The sequence below is a fragment of the Grammomys surdaster genome, unplaced genomic scaffold (assembly GCF_004785775.1).
Source record: "Grammomys surdaster isolate TR1022 unplaced genomic scaffold, NIH_TR_1.0 126118, whole genome shotgun sequence".
NCBI classification, from domain to species: domain Eukaryota; kingdom Metazoa; phylum Chordata; class Mammalia; order Rodentia; family Muridae; genus Grammomys; species Grammomys surdaster.
In genome coordinates this window covers 6,853,079-6,866,442 of record NW_021620926.1, presented here as the reverse complement: position 1 = coordinate 6,866,442, position 13,364 = coordinate 6,853,079, and the positions used below count along the sequence as shown (strand labels likewise).

At 47.9% G+C, this 13,364-nt stretch overlaps 1 protein-coding gene across 2 annotated transcripts in view; it reads left to right on the top strand.

Annotated features, from left to right (window-relative positions):
- Runx1 (RUNX family transcription factor 1) overlaps positions 1-13,364 on the top strand; it is a 224,832-nt gene that overhangs the window by 149,970 nt on the left and 61,498 nt on the right. For both annotated transcript variants that reach the window (XM_028756341.1, XM_028756340.1), the window contains exon 5: positions 8,008-8,112. In XM_028756341.1, coding sequence (XP_028612174.1) covers positions 8,008-8,112 — 105 coding nt within the window. The remainder of the gene's footprint in view (positions 1-8,007; positions 8,113-13,364) is intronic.

The following is a 13,364-nucleotide window of genomic DNA, read 5'->3' as shown; positions in this document are numbered from 1 at the left end:
TTCAAGCCCTGGACTCCACTGACTCCCAAAGAACTCCAGAGAATGTCACATGTGACTTTCCCGTTCTCCAAGTAGACGGCGGCTCGTTCTCAAACTGCTGGTCGCTCCATGCAACCAGACAAAGGTTATTTCTATGGTGAACTGAGTTCTGTACTTCAAGTTTTCAGTTTGGCTTTTGAGGCTTGGACATTGGCCAAGAGCAGGGACTCTGGCCTGCAGTCTGCCTACATGGACACAGATGGGACCGGGTCAGGCCGACTGGACACAGGGGCTCTATGCACAAGGTCAGACATAGGCACGAATATCATTCAGCCTACAGGAGCCATGCACATCAAATGGTTTGTGTCCTGCTCACAAGTTTCTAAATAAATTACAATTCTACTATCAACAGTCACGGTGGAAATAAGAAGAGGAAGGGAAATAGAATGGAGACAGGCATGAATGTCGGCTGTTAGGAGGCACTGGTGAGAAGATAAGGAGGGAATGCCAAGTGCATGCTGGGAATATCCTGCAAACGTGGAAGTCATCCCTGGAATATAGGGGAGAACATCCATTTCCTTGAAAAAAATACCCCACGTGTGTGTGGGGGGCATGCATGTTCATGTACATATGTGTGGATCTCAGAGGACAACTTGGGGGAACCAATCTATCGTTTTACAATGTAGGTGCCAGGGATTGAACTCAGGTGACTGGGTTTGGCCACGGGCCTTCTCTTACTAAGCCCTGTTGCTGGCCTGGGTGCATTCATTTCAATGCTCAGTTATTTGTGTCCAGAATTAGACATAGCATAATCTACAGTCCCTGCAACCTTTGAGGATCTTCGGGGATTTCCTGAATGTGTGAAGAGCAGACCTCCCTCCCAGCCCCTCCTGGCTGTTTTGATTCCTCAAAGGCAACATTTTTTTTTAATTTCCTTTCATATGCTTTTGGGTGTTTCCAGTAGCAAAGTTCAGGGGGCTCAAGGGGCTCCGTCACAGAGACGCCAGTAGAGGGATGTTACCCGAACTGCTTAAGGAAAATGGCCACCCCACATCCCAGGGGCAGAAGATCCTCTGCATGTGTAATCTTCCTTTTCGTGACAAAGGGCAAGTTTCACATCCCCAGAAACAGTCCCCAAAAGGAGAAGATGACTCATGCGTCCCAACCTACACCAGAAAGAATGAGAGCTACAGAGCCACTGAGGAAGGGGAGGGGGAGTGCAGAGCAGCCCACCCACAGGCCAAAAAAGGGCAGAGTGCTCCCAGCAAGAGACTGGGGGCCAGCCCTGACCCAGCCCGCTTGGAGGGCAGGGCACAGGTCAAGCTGGAATGTAGTAATGTTTAGAGCCTGGGCAAGAAGTGGTTTCCAGCCACCTACCTTCTTGCTTACGTTTCGATTCCTGCCCTCAGCCCTCCTGGGGGAGGCCGTATACAATGTATCTTGATCCTGTGGTTTAATCATTTGCTAGATGCCAGGAGAAGCAGAGTATGTCTCGGGCTAGACAGAGAGACAGGGTCCAACTGATGCTTTATTAGACCCCAGGACTGTCAGTGTCCACCACTGAGCCCTGCCCTAAGGCTCTGGAACTGCCTGGCCTTGGAAAGCATGCCACATGGCTGCAGCAAGTGTCCAGGAAGGCTCACCCCGTGACCTTCTTTCCAACTAAATAAAGCAGTTTGTATTTTGTTCTGCCCTTTGGATGGGCAGACTGGCGTCGAGGGAGACGCCACATGTTGCTGTCTTGTCTTGTTTATCAGCCCCTTGCTGTTATGCCTCACGAAGGGTTGCCAGCTGGTGGTGCAGCCGAGAACTCCAAGTACAATTGGAAATTAGTCGGAGCAGCAATTCTGTCACCTGTTCAGCATTCCTCCCTTCCCCCAATTCCTCCCCCATCAGGTGTCCTTGGGCGGCTCCTCCCAACCACACCTCCCAAGATCTCTGAGGCTTTAACATATTTGTAGAATGGTTGTCCTGTCTTTGACATTTTTCACAAGACTTTGCTGAGTGCCTGACCTTCTATTCCTCATTTCCTTTAGCCCCTCCTGAAAAGACTCTAAAACACAAGAGCTGTTACTACTTTCTATCTTGCAGAAGAGAAAGCTTGGGCCGTGAGACAGTAAGAAAGTTTCCTATGACTGCGACTGTGCGGGCAACCAATGGGATTTGAACACTGGTATACTGAGTTCCCGAGCGCTCACACTTAGCCTTCTCCATGTGTACTTCCAGCCCTGGGATGTTCTGAGCAAGCTTTGTCTCTTGATGAGCCCAGTCTCCCCTTCTCTCCTGGCCTTTCTTTTTTTCTCCCTCTCTTATCACTCCTGTCAAATAGCGAGTGGTCCTCCGGGGGTCACAGCCATCCATTGCAGCTGATGCTGCTGGTTCCTTCAGTACCAGGAGCAGAATGAAGATTTTGATGCTTCCCTCTCTCTATAGCCCCTCCCACTGGCTGCCTGATTCAGAGCGTCCATGGCTTACAGTTTCCCCCTCCACCACCAAAAGCCTCTGCCTCCAGGCAGTGCCTAGATCAGCACCAAGGCCAGTGAGGTATTCTGGGAAAGCAGGATCTCCCATCAGGAGACTAGAACAGGAAGTCTTGGGCAGCCCTGTCTCTCTGCTCTGCCTTAGATCCTGAAGAGCCCAAGAAAGCGAGTGTTATTTTGCTGACCAGTACTCCTCTGGTCCCCTGTGAGTCCTCCCTCTCCTGGCTGCAAGTTGCGGAGAAAAACACTTGAGAGTGTTTCACTCTCCACGCCCATGTACTTAAAATACCAAGCCCATAGGTCATTTTAATAAGGGAATTTGGCTAACAACACATGTGCGCTTGAGGCTGTAGCTCCCACGTCTGCAGGTGCTGGCCAAGCAGGGCCATGTCTGAGCAACCATGAGCCTGGGTGGGTGGAGAGCAGAGAATGTAGTTCCTATAATTCTGAGCACTCCAGATGTGCCTCTGGCTACCTGGAAGCCATTGTCAATGACGGTGCTAAATCCAGCTGGAAAAAAACAAACGAATGGAGGTCAGGTTTTCACCAGGGGAAAAAAGTCACACTCTCTGGTGACAAGAAAGTCACCATGGTCTATAGATCATAAGCAGATGTCCTTGTACTCAAAGCTCTCACCAGGATTGGGGAGATGGCTCAGTTGATGAAATCCTCACTGCACAAGCAGGAAGTTCTAGGGATAGAACTCAGGTTTTAAAAGCTAGATGTGTAATGCATGTTTGAAATCCCAGTTCTGGGCGAGTGGAGGCAGACACATCCCTGGGGCTCACTGCTCAGTGGCCTAGCAGAATCCATGAGTTCCAGGCCAGTGAGAGGCCCTGTCTCAAATAACAAGATGGGAAGAGCTTGAAGAATGATGTCTAAGGCTAAACTGTGGCGTCCATATATATGTGCACATGTGTATTTGTGCACACACATACACATACACACACGTCAGCTATAACCAGAGCCCATTGTGAGGATATCTCCTCCCAGGTGAACCCCATTATCTGACATGAAGTCTCCCTAACCTCCCTACCTAGTAGGAATCACTAAGTGGAATTCTTCGTGTCTGCACGTTAAAGGATGAACATAGAGTTGTAGGAACCATGGCAACAAGCAGTGGCCGTACCAGTTGTGGTCACGGATGTATTTCTTTCCTATGTTAGCTAGTCTCTGGCTAAGCCGGCACTGTCCCAGTCTTCCGCCTTCTGGAAGGCCAATCAGCTCCAGGAGACACTGCCGCTGAGCCCAGACCTGGTTCGTAGGCAGCTTCCTAGAACAGCTTGCACATTAGAGTCACAGGGGCAATTTCTACTTTGGAGGACGATAGTGGGGGGGGGGGGGGGGGGGGTGGAGGCTCCTGAGCTTGGACTTTGCACAGGTCATGATTTATGATGTCAGTGGCAGAAACATAAAGGTGGTGAGTGTAAACTTTAGGGTCATTCCCTCTGTATTTAAGTGAGGTGGTTAATATTTATTTATTTATTTATTTATTTATTTATTTATTTATTTGTGTGTGTGTGTGTGTTCGTTCTAAGTCTTTGCCTTGCACCCTTTTAAGGACTTGTAAAATCCATCTTGCTCACGAGTCAGCTGTGACAACCAAATGAAATAATAATCCATGGGAATGTGTCGAAAACACTGTAAGCGCTGCAAACATCTAAAGATGTCGGTATTGCGAACACAAGTTTCCTTGTCGGTAGAGCTATGAAAGGGGCTCTGGTGAGAACCGAGGGTTTCAGAGTCAAGAAACCCTCGCAATGTAAAGCCCAGGATGCTCTGTATTTGTGCCAGGAGGGAGAATGTGCTGGATGTCCCACCCACCCAGAATCTCAGAATATGCTTATTTAGAAAATTCACCGCTGCAGTGAGGTTAAGGCCATGCATGTGGAGTCCATGCGTGATGGCCTTCATGTGGAGTCACATGCGTGATGGCCTTCATGTGGAGCCCATTCGTGATGACCTTCATGTGGAGCCCATGCATGATGACCTTCGTGTAGAGTCCATACGTGATGGCCTTCGTGTGGATCTCATGCGTGATGACCTTTGTGTGAAGTCCATGCATGCGTGATGACCTTCATGTGGGATCCATCCATGCGTGATGACCTTCATGTGGATCTCATGCATGACAACTTCTAAGGATGAGAAGATTCAGAGGCAAGGGTTCTCCTATAAGAAGGCAGCATACAAAGTTAGGAACAGTGATTGGGGCACTGAGACTACAGTTCCTACAGAAGGTCAATACTGGTGACAATCCCAGGAAGTCAGAAGGAGGAGAGGGAAGGAGCTAACCACCTCCGTTGCCACCTAAGGTGTCTTAGAGGCACCTTCATCTTGGCCTTGTGGCCTCCGGAACAATGAGAGACTGAATCCGTGTGCATCAGTCCCTGTATTACATCAGCCCCAAGACTGCTTGGACTCAGTGTTCTTGAGGTCTTTGCATTGCCGAAGCTGAAAGCAACAGATGATATGATTCTGTGCACGGTGACAGCATGCTGGATAGTCACAAGTTTGGAAGACATCATTAGAGACCTTCACGACACATTTCAGGCAACCCATGGCTGAAGCCAGCATTGGAGAATGTTAGATGCTGCAGATACTCCACAGCCTTGGGCAGAGAATAAAGCTGTCACAGAGCTACAAGCTCCAGTGCAGGCATCCTACTGCCTTGGGCTCAGCAGACAGTGTCAAAGATCTGTGGCTACTCCACAAGTATCTCTTGAACTGGAACCAAGAGAGGCAAAAATGTGGGAGAATCCAGTTCTTCTCTCTAGCTGGAGGCACCAGATCTCATTGTCTCATTGCCCATTCACTCTCCTCACAAGCATGCACACACACACACACACACACACACACACACACACACACACACACACACACACCAGGGCCAGCTCAGGACCAAGCTCTGTGCCTATCAGTCACTGGTGGCTTCAAGGTCCTTTTCCCATTTCTCCTCTGGCTTCACAATCTTCTGCTGCCCTTAGCATCTTCCTGTTCTCCATTCTCACTTCTGAGGAATGCTAGGCTTTGGAGAGATGGTCCCTGCCCTCAGGCAGATTAAGCTTGGACAGGTCACAAAATGCTGTCAAAGCAGAAGGCCTAATTAATCAAGGTGAAAAGTGATTTGTGGGGCCAATCGGAACTAGTCACAAGCAAACTCTTCCTCAGGGAAGGTCACCTGGGAAACGGATCAGTGGGCAACTCCCTGGGCTTTGAAGATGAGAAGACTTGAGCGGGTGAATCTGGATGGTCTGAGAAGTGGTGGCAAGTAAAGAAAGCCCAGAGTTACAAGGCGCTAGCTAAAGAGCTGAGCTCATGAGCTGCAGAAAGGGGGAGTGGGGGAGAGGAATCTTCTAGGGAGAAGATTCTGGAAACTGGCTCTAGGATTCCATGTTGATGATACCAAGGGCTCACCCACCATGGATGGGTTCTTGCTGAGAAAGGGATGCCCAGTGTGAGGTCTGCAAGATGCCTACCTTAACAGCAGCAGGCCCTGGGACTGCCTTTACACAGTCAAAGGCTATAGAGAATGATGAGCAATTCCCTCAGGTTACACATCATCATAGTATTCTCAACATGCCCACCCTCCGCTTCTGTGGACCATCCCTCCAAGTCTACTAGATGCTAAGGTAGAAAACCATACGGAATATCTCCTGATGATATATCCACAGGTGTCTGATGCAAGTGCCCAGAGCCTAGCAGCCTTCTTCTAGGGGAGGGAGGAGGGTTTCAGGCACAAAATCTCTTGGCCCATAGAACTCCAATGTCCAGAAATCACTCCTGTCTGGTCCACTGGGCTTCTCAAAATAGGCCTTGTCTCCAGCCTTGCCTATCACTACTATTCTCTTTGGCATAGACTTTAGCAGTTAGACTTCAGACACTCAGGGATCTTTTGGGAATGGTTCTCTTGACTGGAAGTGCTGCTTGCTGTGGTGGTCATAGGTTGTATTCTCAGGAAACTTCTCAGTTGCCTTCAGCCATATTGAAACACTCATGTCAGCTCGAAGTGGTATGGTTTTTTCTAAGGAGGGTAGACAGGTAAGCTGGGTTTTACAATAGCCAATGCCTTTTGGGAACGGTTTGTTTCCATTTCCCTTGAGTTTCATTGTGTACTACATAAGAGGAGAAATTGTATTAACAGAGGAACTAATATGTAGGTAGAAGACTTGATATTCACTTGGCCAGATACGGGCATTCCATACAGAGCTCTGAGACCGGGGAGGGCAGTGCTCGCCTGCAATCCTTTGGACACCACAGGCAGACACTATTATAATACTTTATCCTTCTCTCGGCCCCACACAGTAGAGATTTGGAAAAATTGCTTATACCAGTTTTCAGGCAAGAACACCGAGCCTGAACAAGAACACAGAGGAGTCTAGATCTAGTGGCTTGTCGGTTCATGCATCGGGAATTTAAACCCAGAATCCATCCCCTGAAGCCAGGAGACCAAGAAGCAACGTATTTGATTTAACTCTGAGCTGACCTTTTATAGTCATGTGGAGTATTTACAGAGAGAGCCAGGCGCACTTTTGTATGAGCAGTGCGTCTGAATCTCGGTCGGCCTGCTGCATGTCTGTCCTATCTGTCCTTAGCTCTGTCCTCTCCCAGCCATGCTTTTGTAGCATCTAGTCACCGGGTATTTATAAATGGTATTGAATGTCAACCATCAGTTTCTCATAGGTGCAGAGAATAATGTCTCATTTAGCATGTTTTCACACTTAAAAACTCAGTATGTGTTGATTTGGTTGGCCTGTTCATTTGTTTTAAGACAGGGTCTCATGCAGCCCAGGCTAACCTCGAACTCACTGCATAGCTGAGGATGACTTTGAACTTCTGATCCTCCTGCCTCTGTTACCTAAGTGCTGGGATTACAGGTGGACAGCATTGTGGCCAGTTTATTCAATGCTGGCATAGAGCCTTGGGCTTCATGCTTGCTAGACTACCACCCTAACCACTACCCCTGGCCCCGGAAAACCAGTCTTCTCTAATCCTCAGAAGTACAGAGTAAAGAGGGAAATGTGTAGGTGTCTTTTCTTCTTCTTCTTTTTGCCTGGATTTTATAAATAAGCAGGGAAGACAGAGGAATGGGAGGACAAAGGGAGGGTAAGAGTGTATGGCTATGAGTCCCAGCTGGCAATTCCCAAAGTCCTGATGTGGGAGTATATTCTAATGTCCCTGATCTTGTTGGTAATTAATGATTGACTTATAGACTATGCAGTATGCCCCACCTGGTGAACTCACTGTGTGCATTACAAATCAGAAATAACTGGTGAACCCACTGTGTGCATTATATGGTGAACCCACTGTGTGCATTATATGGTGAACCCACTGTGTGCATTATATGGTGAACCCACTGTGTGCATTACATGGTGAACACACTGTGTGCATTCCAGATTGGAAGCAAAGCCTAGGAGTACCAGGAGAACAAGTCCTCCTGCCCCAGCTCTGTCACCTTTCCAGTTTGAGAGCTGGGCAGCATAGACTGAAACATCAGAGAGATGCTCAGACCACCCCTCACTATGTTCTATTCTGTTTTGTGTCTCCACAGGCAAGAGCTTCACTCTGACCATTACCGTCTTTACAAACCCGCCACAAGTTGCCACTTACCACAGAGCCATCAAAATCACAGTGGACGGCCCCAGAGAACCACGAAGTAAGTAAGCCCCCTTGGGGCTGGTAACTGTCTGGGCTGGTGTACACAAAGACCCACCAGGTCTCACAATGTATCTGTAGCTTCAGCCTCTCTGCTGAAGGGATGTCAGGCCCCTGAAGACAGGTGATGCTCCCAGGTCAACTCTCTCACCTCTCAAACGTTGTTTCTATGTACTGGGTTCTTTCTAAAGCTGTGTCTTAGACGTCGAAGGGAAATTAGGCCAACTCAGATGAGTTAAGAATGGTTTGGGTTTTTTTTCTGAGGCAAGGAGTAGAATCTCAAATATACAGCAAAGTTCAGTGTGATCAGACACAAGCAATGGATAGACGATTGGTCAAGTACAGGATGTGACAATGAAGACCTAAAGGTCTCAATGGAGCAGAAGAGGCAGCTTACCATCCATGTTCGTGTTAATGTGTTAAGGCCAGAGATAAAATCTGTGAAAATAACCCTCTCTTCTTCCCTTGAACGGGTCTTATTCTAGGATTGTTTAAAATAGAGTCTGGGCTGGGGGAAGAGCACTAGGGAAAACAGTAAATATAGAAAGATGGTCTCAGAGGGGAGCTCCTGTGAGGAGCGTGTTTAAAAGGGAGTGGAGTTGTTTAGTCTGAAGGAAAGATGTCTTCAGAGTGACTTAAGGACTATCTTTGAGTAAACACAGGAGTGACAGGCTTCCAGGGCCACACCCCGGCCCAGGAGCTGCAGCTGGACTACAGTTCCAAGTCTGTAGGCAGATGAGCCCCGGAAACAGCAGCTTGCCTCTAAACCATGCCAAGTGCCCCTGGGAAGTAATACCCTCATAGGCTGGGATGAGAAAAAGTGGGGTCCCTTCCGTTCTGAGAAGCTATGGTGCAGAGAGGTTAGTTGGTACAAATGCAGCTGCTGAGAACAGGGGCCCTAGAACACAATGCAAAGAATTTTCAGCCTTCGGGAAGTTTCAGAACATCCTGCAACCCCAGTTTCTTGTACAAAAATGTATGTAACAGTGACAGCATCTTTGTGAAACTTCACTAGATGATGCCATGTGTCTAGTGCAGGCCATGAGCTTAGGACCTGTCAGCGATCCCCCTGTGGAACTTCCTTGCCTCGTCCCCTCCAAGTGACATTTCCAATGCGGTAGTTCTGTTGAGCTTCTGAGGTAGTTTTCTGGAGTGTGATCTTCAACAGGCAACCTTGTCCATACAGGCAGCTCGTTTGGGCTCTGAGGTATCTCTTTCCTTGGGAATTTGGCTCTCCAAGGCTATCCAGTGGTCACTGTGGCTAAGGCAGCATTTCCTGCAGTCATGGCCATGACTTCAGGTATCTGGACTTCCTTTGGAACCATTCACCTCTCTGCCTCCATTTCCCCAATTTCCCTGAATCAGTAACATAAGAGAGCCCCCACAGTCACCAGAATTACCACAGGTCAGTGTTCACACTGGCCGCCCTTTCCTCCCCTCACTATGCTTGGCGACTCTCTCCACTCTGTCCTCCTTGCTCCCTCCCATTTCACTCCCTACCAGAGTCTGCTGAGCCTTTCCTCTTTAACCTCTTTGAGATTTCCCAGCTATGATCAGGTTCAGGGAACTCTGAGACTTGTGTTGGATAACACACCCTGCTTCTTTAGAGTGTGAACAGCAGACCAACGTAACACACAGTCAGTCCTCACACAGCTCAGGATGCCTCTTAGCACTCCCTGGGTTTCCAGAGTAGACGCTCTGGCTTTGGAGAGGAGGACCTCTCTAAGCATGACAGAGCACCCGAGGGCCATGGCCCAGTGCAGAGGACTGGAGAGGAAGCGAACCAGGGATGACTTAGCGCAGGGCCAGGAAAAGGACAAGGTCTGGGAAGGCTGATACTGAGGTTGACCATGTTCATAGGATGGCTCCTTTAGGTGTTTGTGGCTCTCTGAGGCAGCTTGCTGCCTCCAGAACAGTTTATACGCCGGGTGGTGGTGGTGCATGCCTTTAATCCCAGCACTTGGGAGGCAGAGGCAAGAGGATTTCTGAGTTCGAGCCCAGCCTGGTCTACAGAGTGAGTTCCAGGACAGCCAGGGCTATACAGAGAAACCCTGTCTCAAAAAAAAACAAAAAAACAAACAACAACAACAAACAGTCTATACAATGGCCACGTGAGGAAACAGCTTAAAATAGGGACCTATGATAAGCCTTCTATTTTCCTTATTCTTCCACACCTAAGAAAGGCTTTCACCTTCTGCGGTTTTCTTTGTTTGTTTGTTTGTTTTGTTTTGTTTGTTTTTGTTTTTCTGGAACATTCCAAAGAAATGAGGGAGGAGCTGAGCCTAAAAAATGACTGGGGGAAAGGAAATGGCCCCCATACTGGGATAGCTGTCTGCCTGCTGTGTAGATAAAGTACTCGGATAAAGCATTTGCCAACTCTGCAATTTTATAACTTTTAAGAACAGTCACTGGGAGAAGGGCCCAGGGCCACTCCTCCTTTCTCCCAGCCTTTCTTCTCAGTCAGAATTGGATGTCAAGGGAAGAGTGTCACAGGGAGAATATGGTTAACTGTGGCTTAAGAGCTGCTGTAGCCCCAGGTAGACAGTCTCCTCTTTCACAAGGGGCCTCTAGAAGAAAAGCCAAATGCAAACACAGGCCAACTCCAAAAGCAAGTGTGGGCCGTTAGTGGTTAATTATACCTTATCTTCCTATTTTTGATTTATTTTTATCTATTGAGTTGAGACAGGCTCTTGCTATGTAGTCCTGGTTCGCCTGGAACTTGCTATGTAAACCAGGCTGACTTTGAACTTCTGCCTTCTCTGATCCCGGGTGTTGGGGTTACAGCTTGTGCCGACACATCTCATACCTGTTCTCTCAGCACCTTGATCATTTCCACTGGTATCCTGCCCACTGTCACTTTTCAATGCAATGAGGACCCCGTGTACCCATCAGGGCGGCCAGACTGATGCAGCCATTTTAGATTGAGGAGCTCTGTCCAGCCCCTCGTTAATGAAGTGTCATGAATTCTGGATGAGTCTGGCCCAAGACCCCTGGTGTTTGGCACGCTGAGCAACATTGCAAAGGTCTCTCACTTTAGGAAATCAAAGACTCAGAGAGAAAGAACCTCTCTGATCCTTCCATGAAAAGGAAAGGAAAATCAGTCCCAGAGAAAGGAAGCAACTTTTCTGGGTTTAAACAGGACAATGAAGCCACAGGGTGGAGGGGGAGTTTCTCTGTGTCTGACTTTGGACTGTTACCCACCCACACATCTGTCCATCTGTCTGTCCATACCATGCTGTCTGCACTTCACATCCTGTGAGTTTTCTCTCCTGCCTTTGGAATCTCTATGTGTAATTGTGGGCTGGCTTTCATGATTTCTCATGTTGGACTCAGCTCTGAGGCTGCCAAGTAGGGCACAACGGAACCTCCACGCTGACATGGTTGTCAGGACTGAAGTTGTATTGTAGTAGGCTGTGTGCTCCAGAGAGAGTCCCCAGCCTTTTGCAGTTAAATGGTTACTGGCCAGTACCAGTAACCCTCTGGCCCTGAGTAAGTCAACACTTGCTTTTCACACAGTCCACGGGATGTTTCTACATCTTCAGCCAATACAGAAATCAGTGAGTGTGGGGGAATTCAGTTCCCTAGAGGGGAAGAGTGCCACCAGAAGATGTTTGTTTTCAGGCAGTAAGTAGATCATTTGATGACTTGTTAACACACTGGACAATAGCTTGATAGAAGATACACTACAAGGATGGTGGGGTGTGTGGGGGTGTGTGTAAAAGTGTGTATGATGTATGTGTGTGTGGCATGAGTTCATGTAGAGGTCAGAGGTCAGCATCAGCCATCATCCTCTTCTACTCTCTACTGGTTCTTTGAGACAGGGTCTCTCTGTGAGCCTGTAGCTCACCTGCTGAGCTGTGCTAGCTGGACAGTAAGCTCCAGGAACCTGCTTGTCTCTGTTCTCCAGCCCTGGGCTTAGTGCAGACGTACCAAATCACCCAGTCGATTACGTCCTAGGTAGGGATGGGAATGTGAGTCCTCATACCTGGGTGGCAGACACTCTCCTGAGTGAGCAATCTCCCCAGTCCCAGCCCCTGCTCCATAAAAGGACTTTTTTACTGAAAATAATAGAATTTTAGGGGTTGTTTTATGTTTCTTTGATATTTCTAGACACGATGTAAAACTCCAGCTTTCGATCCATGCGTTTAGAATTTAGGAAAGTGTGGCAGTGTTGAGATGTGAGTATGTGTGTTTGGGGATACATTCTCTACATGCAGTCCATGATGGGATTTAGATACATGACTTGGTTTGATGTGACAGGAGACATTTTGCTGAGCAGATATTTTGAGGGAGCAGCTACATTGGGTCCACCCTGATGATGAGTCTTGGGAAGTCTTTATTATTGGGTCAGGTACCTGTGACCTGTGGAATAGACTTTATTAGCATTCAAAAAGGTCAAGAAACAAATGCTGGCTGTGTCTGCGACATCCTCTGCCTCCTTATAAAAGTGTCTTTGGCAGTTGTCACTGTTCAAGCCCTGAGATTCACAGTGATGAGAACAAGGTAAAGCAGTTCCTTGAAACTCAGAGAACCATCAGGATGCTGGTCTCACTGTCTTAGTTAGGTTTTTACTGCTGTGAACAGACACCATGACCAAGGCAACAGTTTAAGGACAACATTTAATTGGGGCCAGCTTTCAGGTTCAGAGGTTCACTCCATTATCATCAACGTGGGAGCATGGCAGCATCCAGGCAGGCATGGTGTGGGAGGAGCTGGGAATTCTACATCTTCATCTGAAAGCTGCTAGTGGAAGACTGACTTCCAGGCTGCTAGGACTAGAGTATTAAAGCCCACTCCCACAGTGACACACCTACTCCAACAAGACCACACCCACTCCAACAAGGCCACACCTTCAAATAGTGTCATTCCCTGGGCTAAGCAAATATAAACCATCACATTCCACTCCCTGGTCCCCAAAGGCTTGTTCAAACACATGAGTCTATGGGGGTTCACACTTAGCCATAGCCTAATATAAAAGTATATTTAATCCAACTTCCAAAGTCCCCATAGTCTATAGCAATCTCAACAATGTTAAAAGTCCAAAGTTCAAAGTCTCTTCTAAGATTTATCCAATCACTTAACTGAAATTCCCAAAGCAAGACAGGAAACCAGCTAGGCAAACTCCAAACATCTCTATGTCTGATGTCAAAGCAGTCTTCAGATCTACAACTCCTTTTTCATTTTTGTTGACTGCAACAAACTTATTTTTCCTGGGCTGGTTCCACTCCCTGTTAGCAAGTTTCCTTAGCAAGT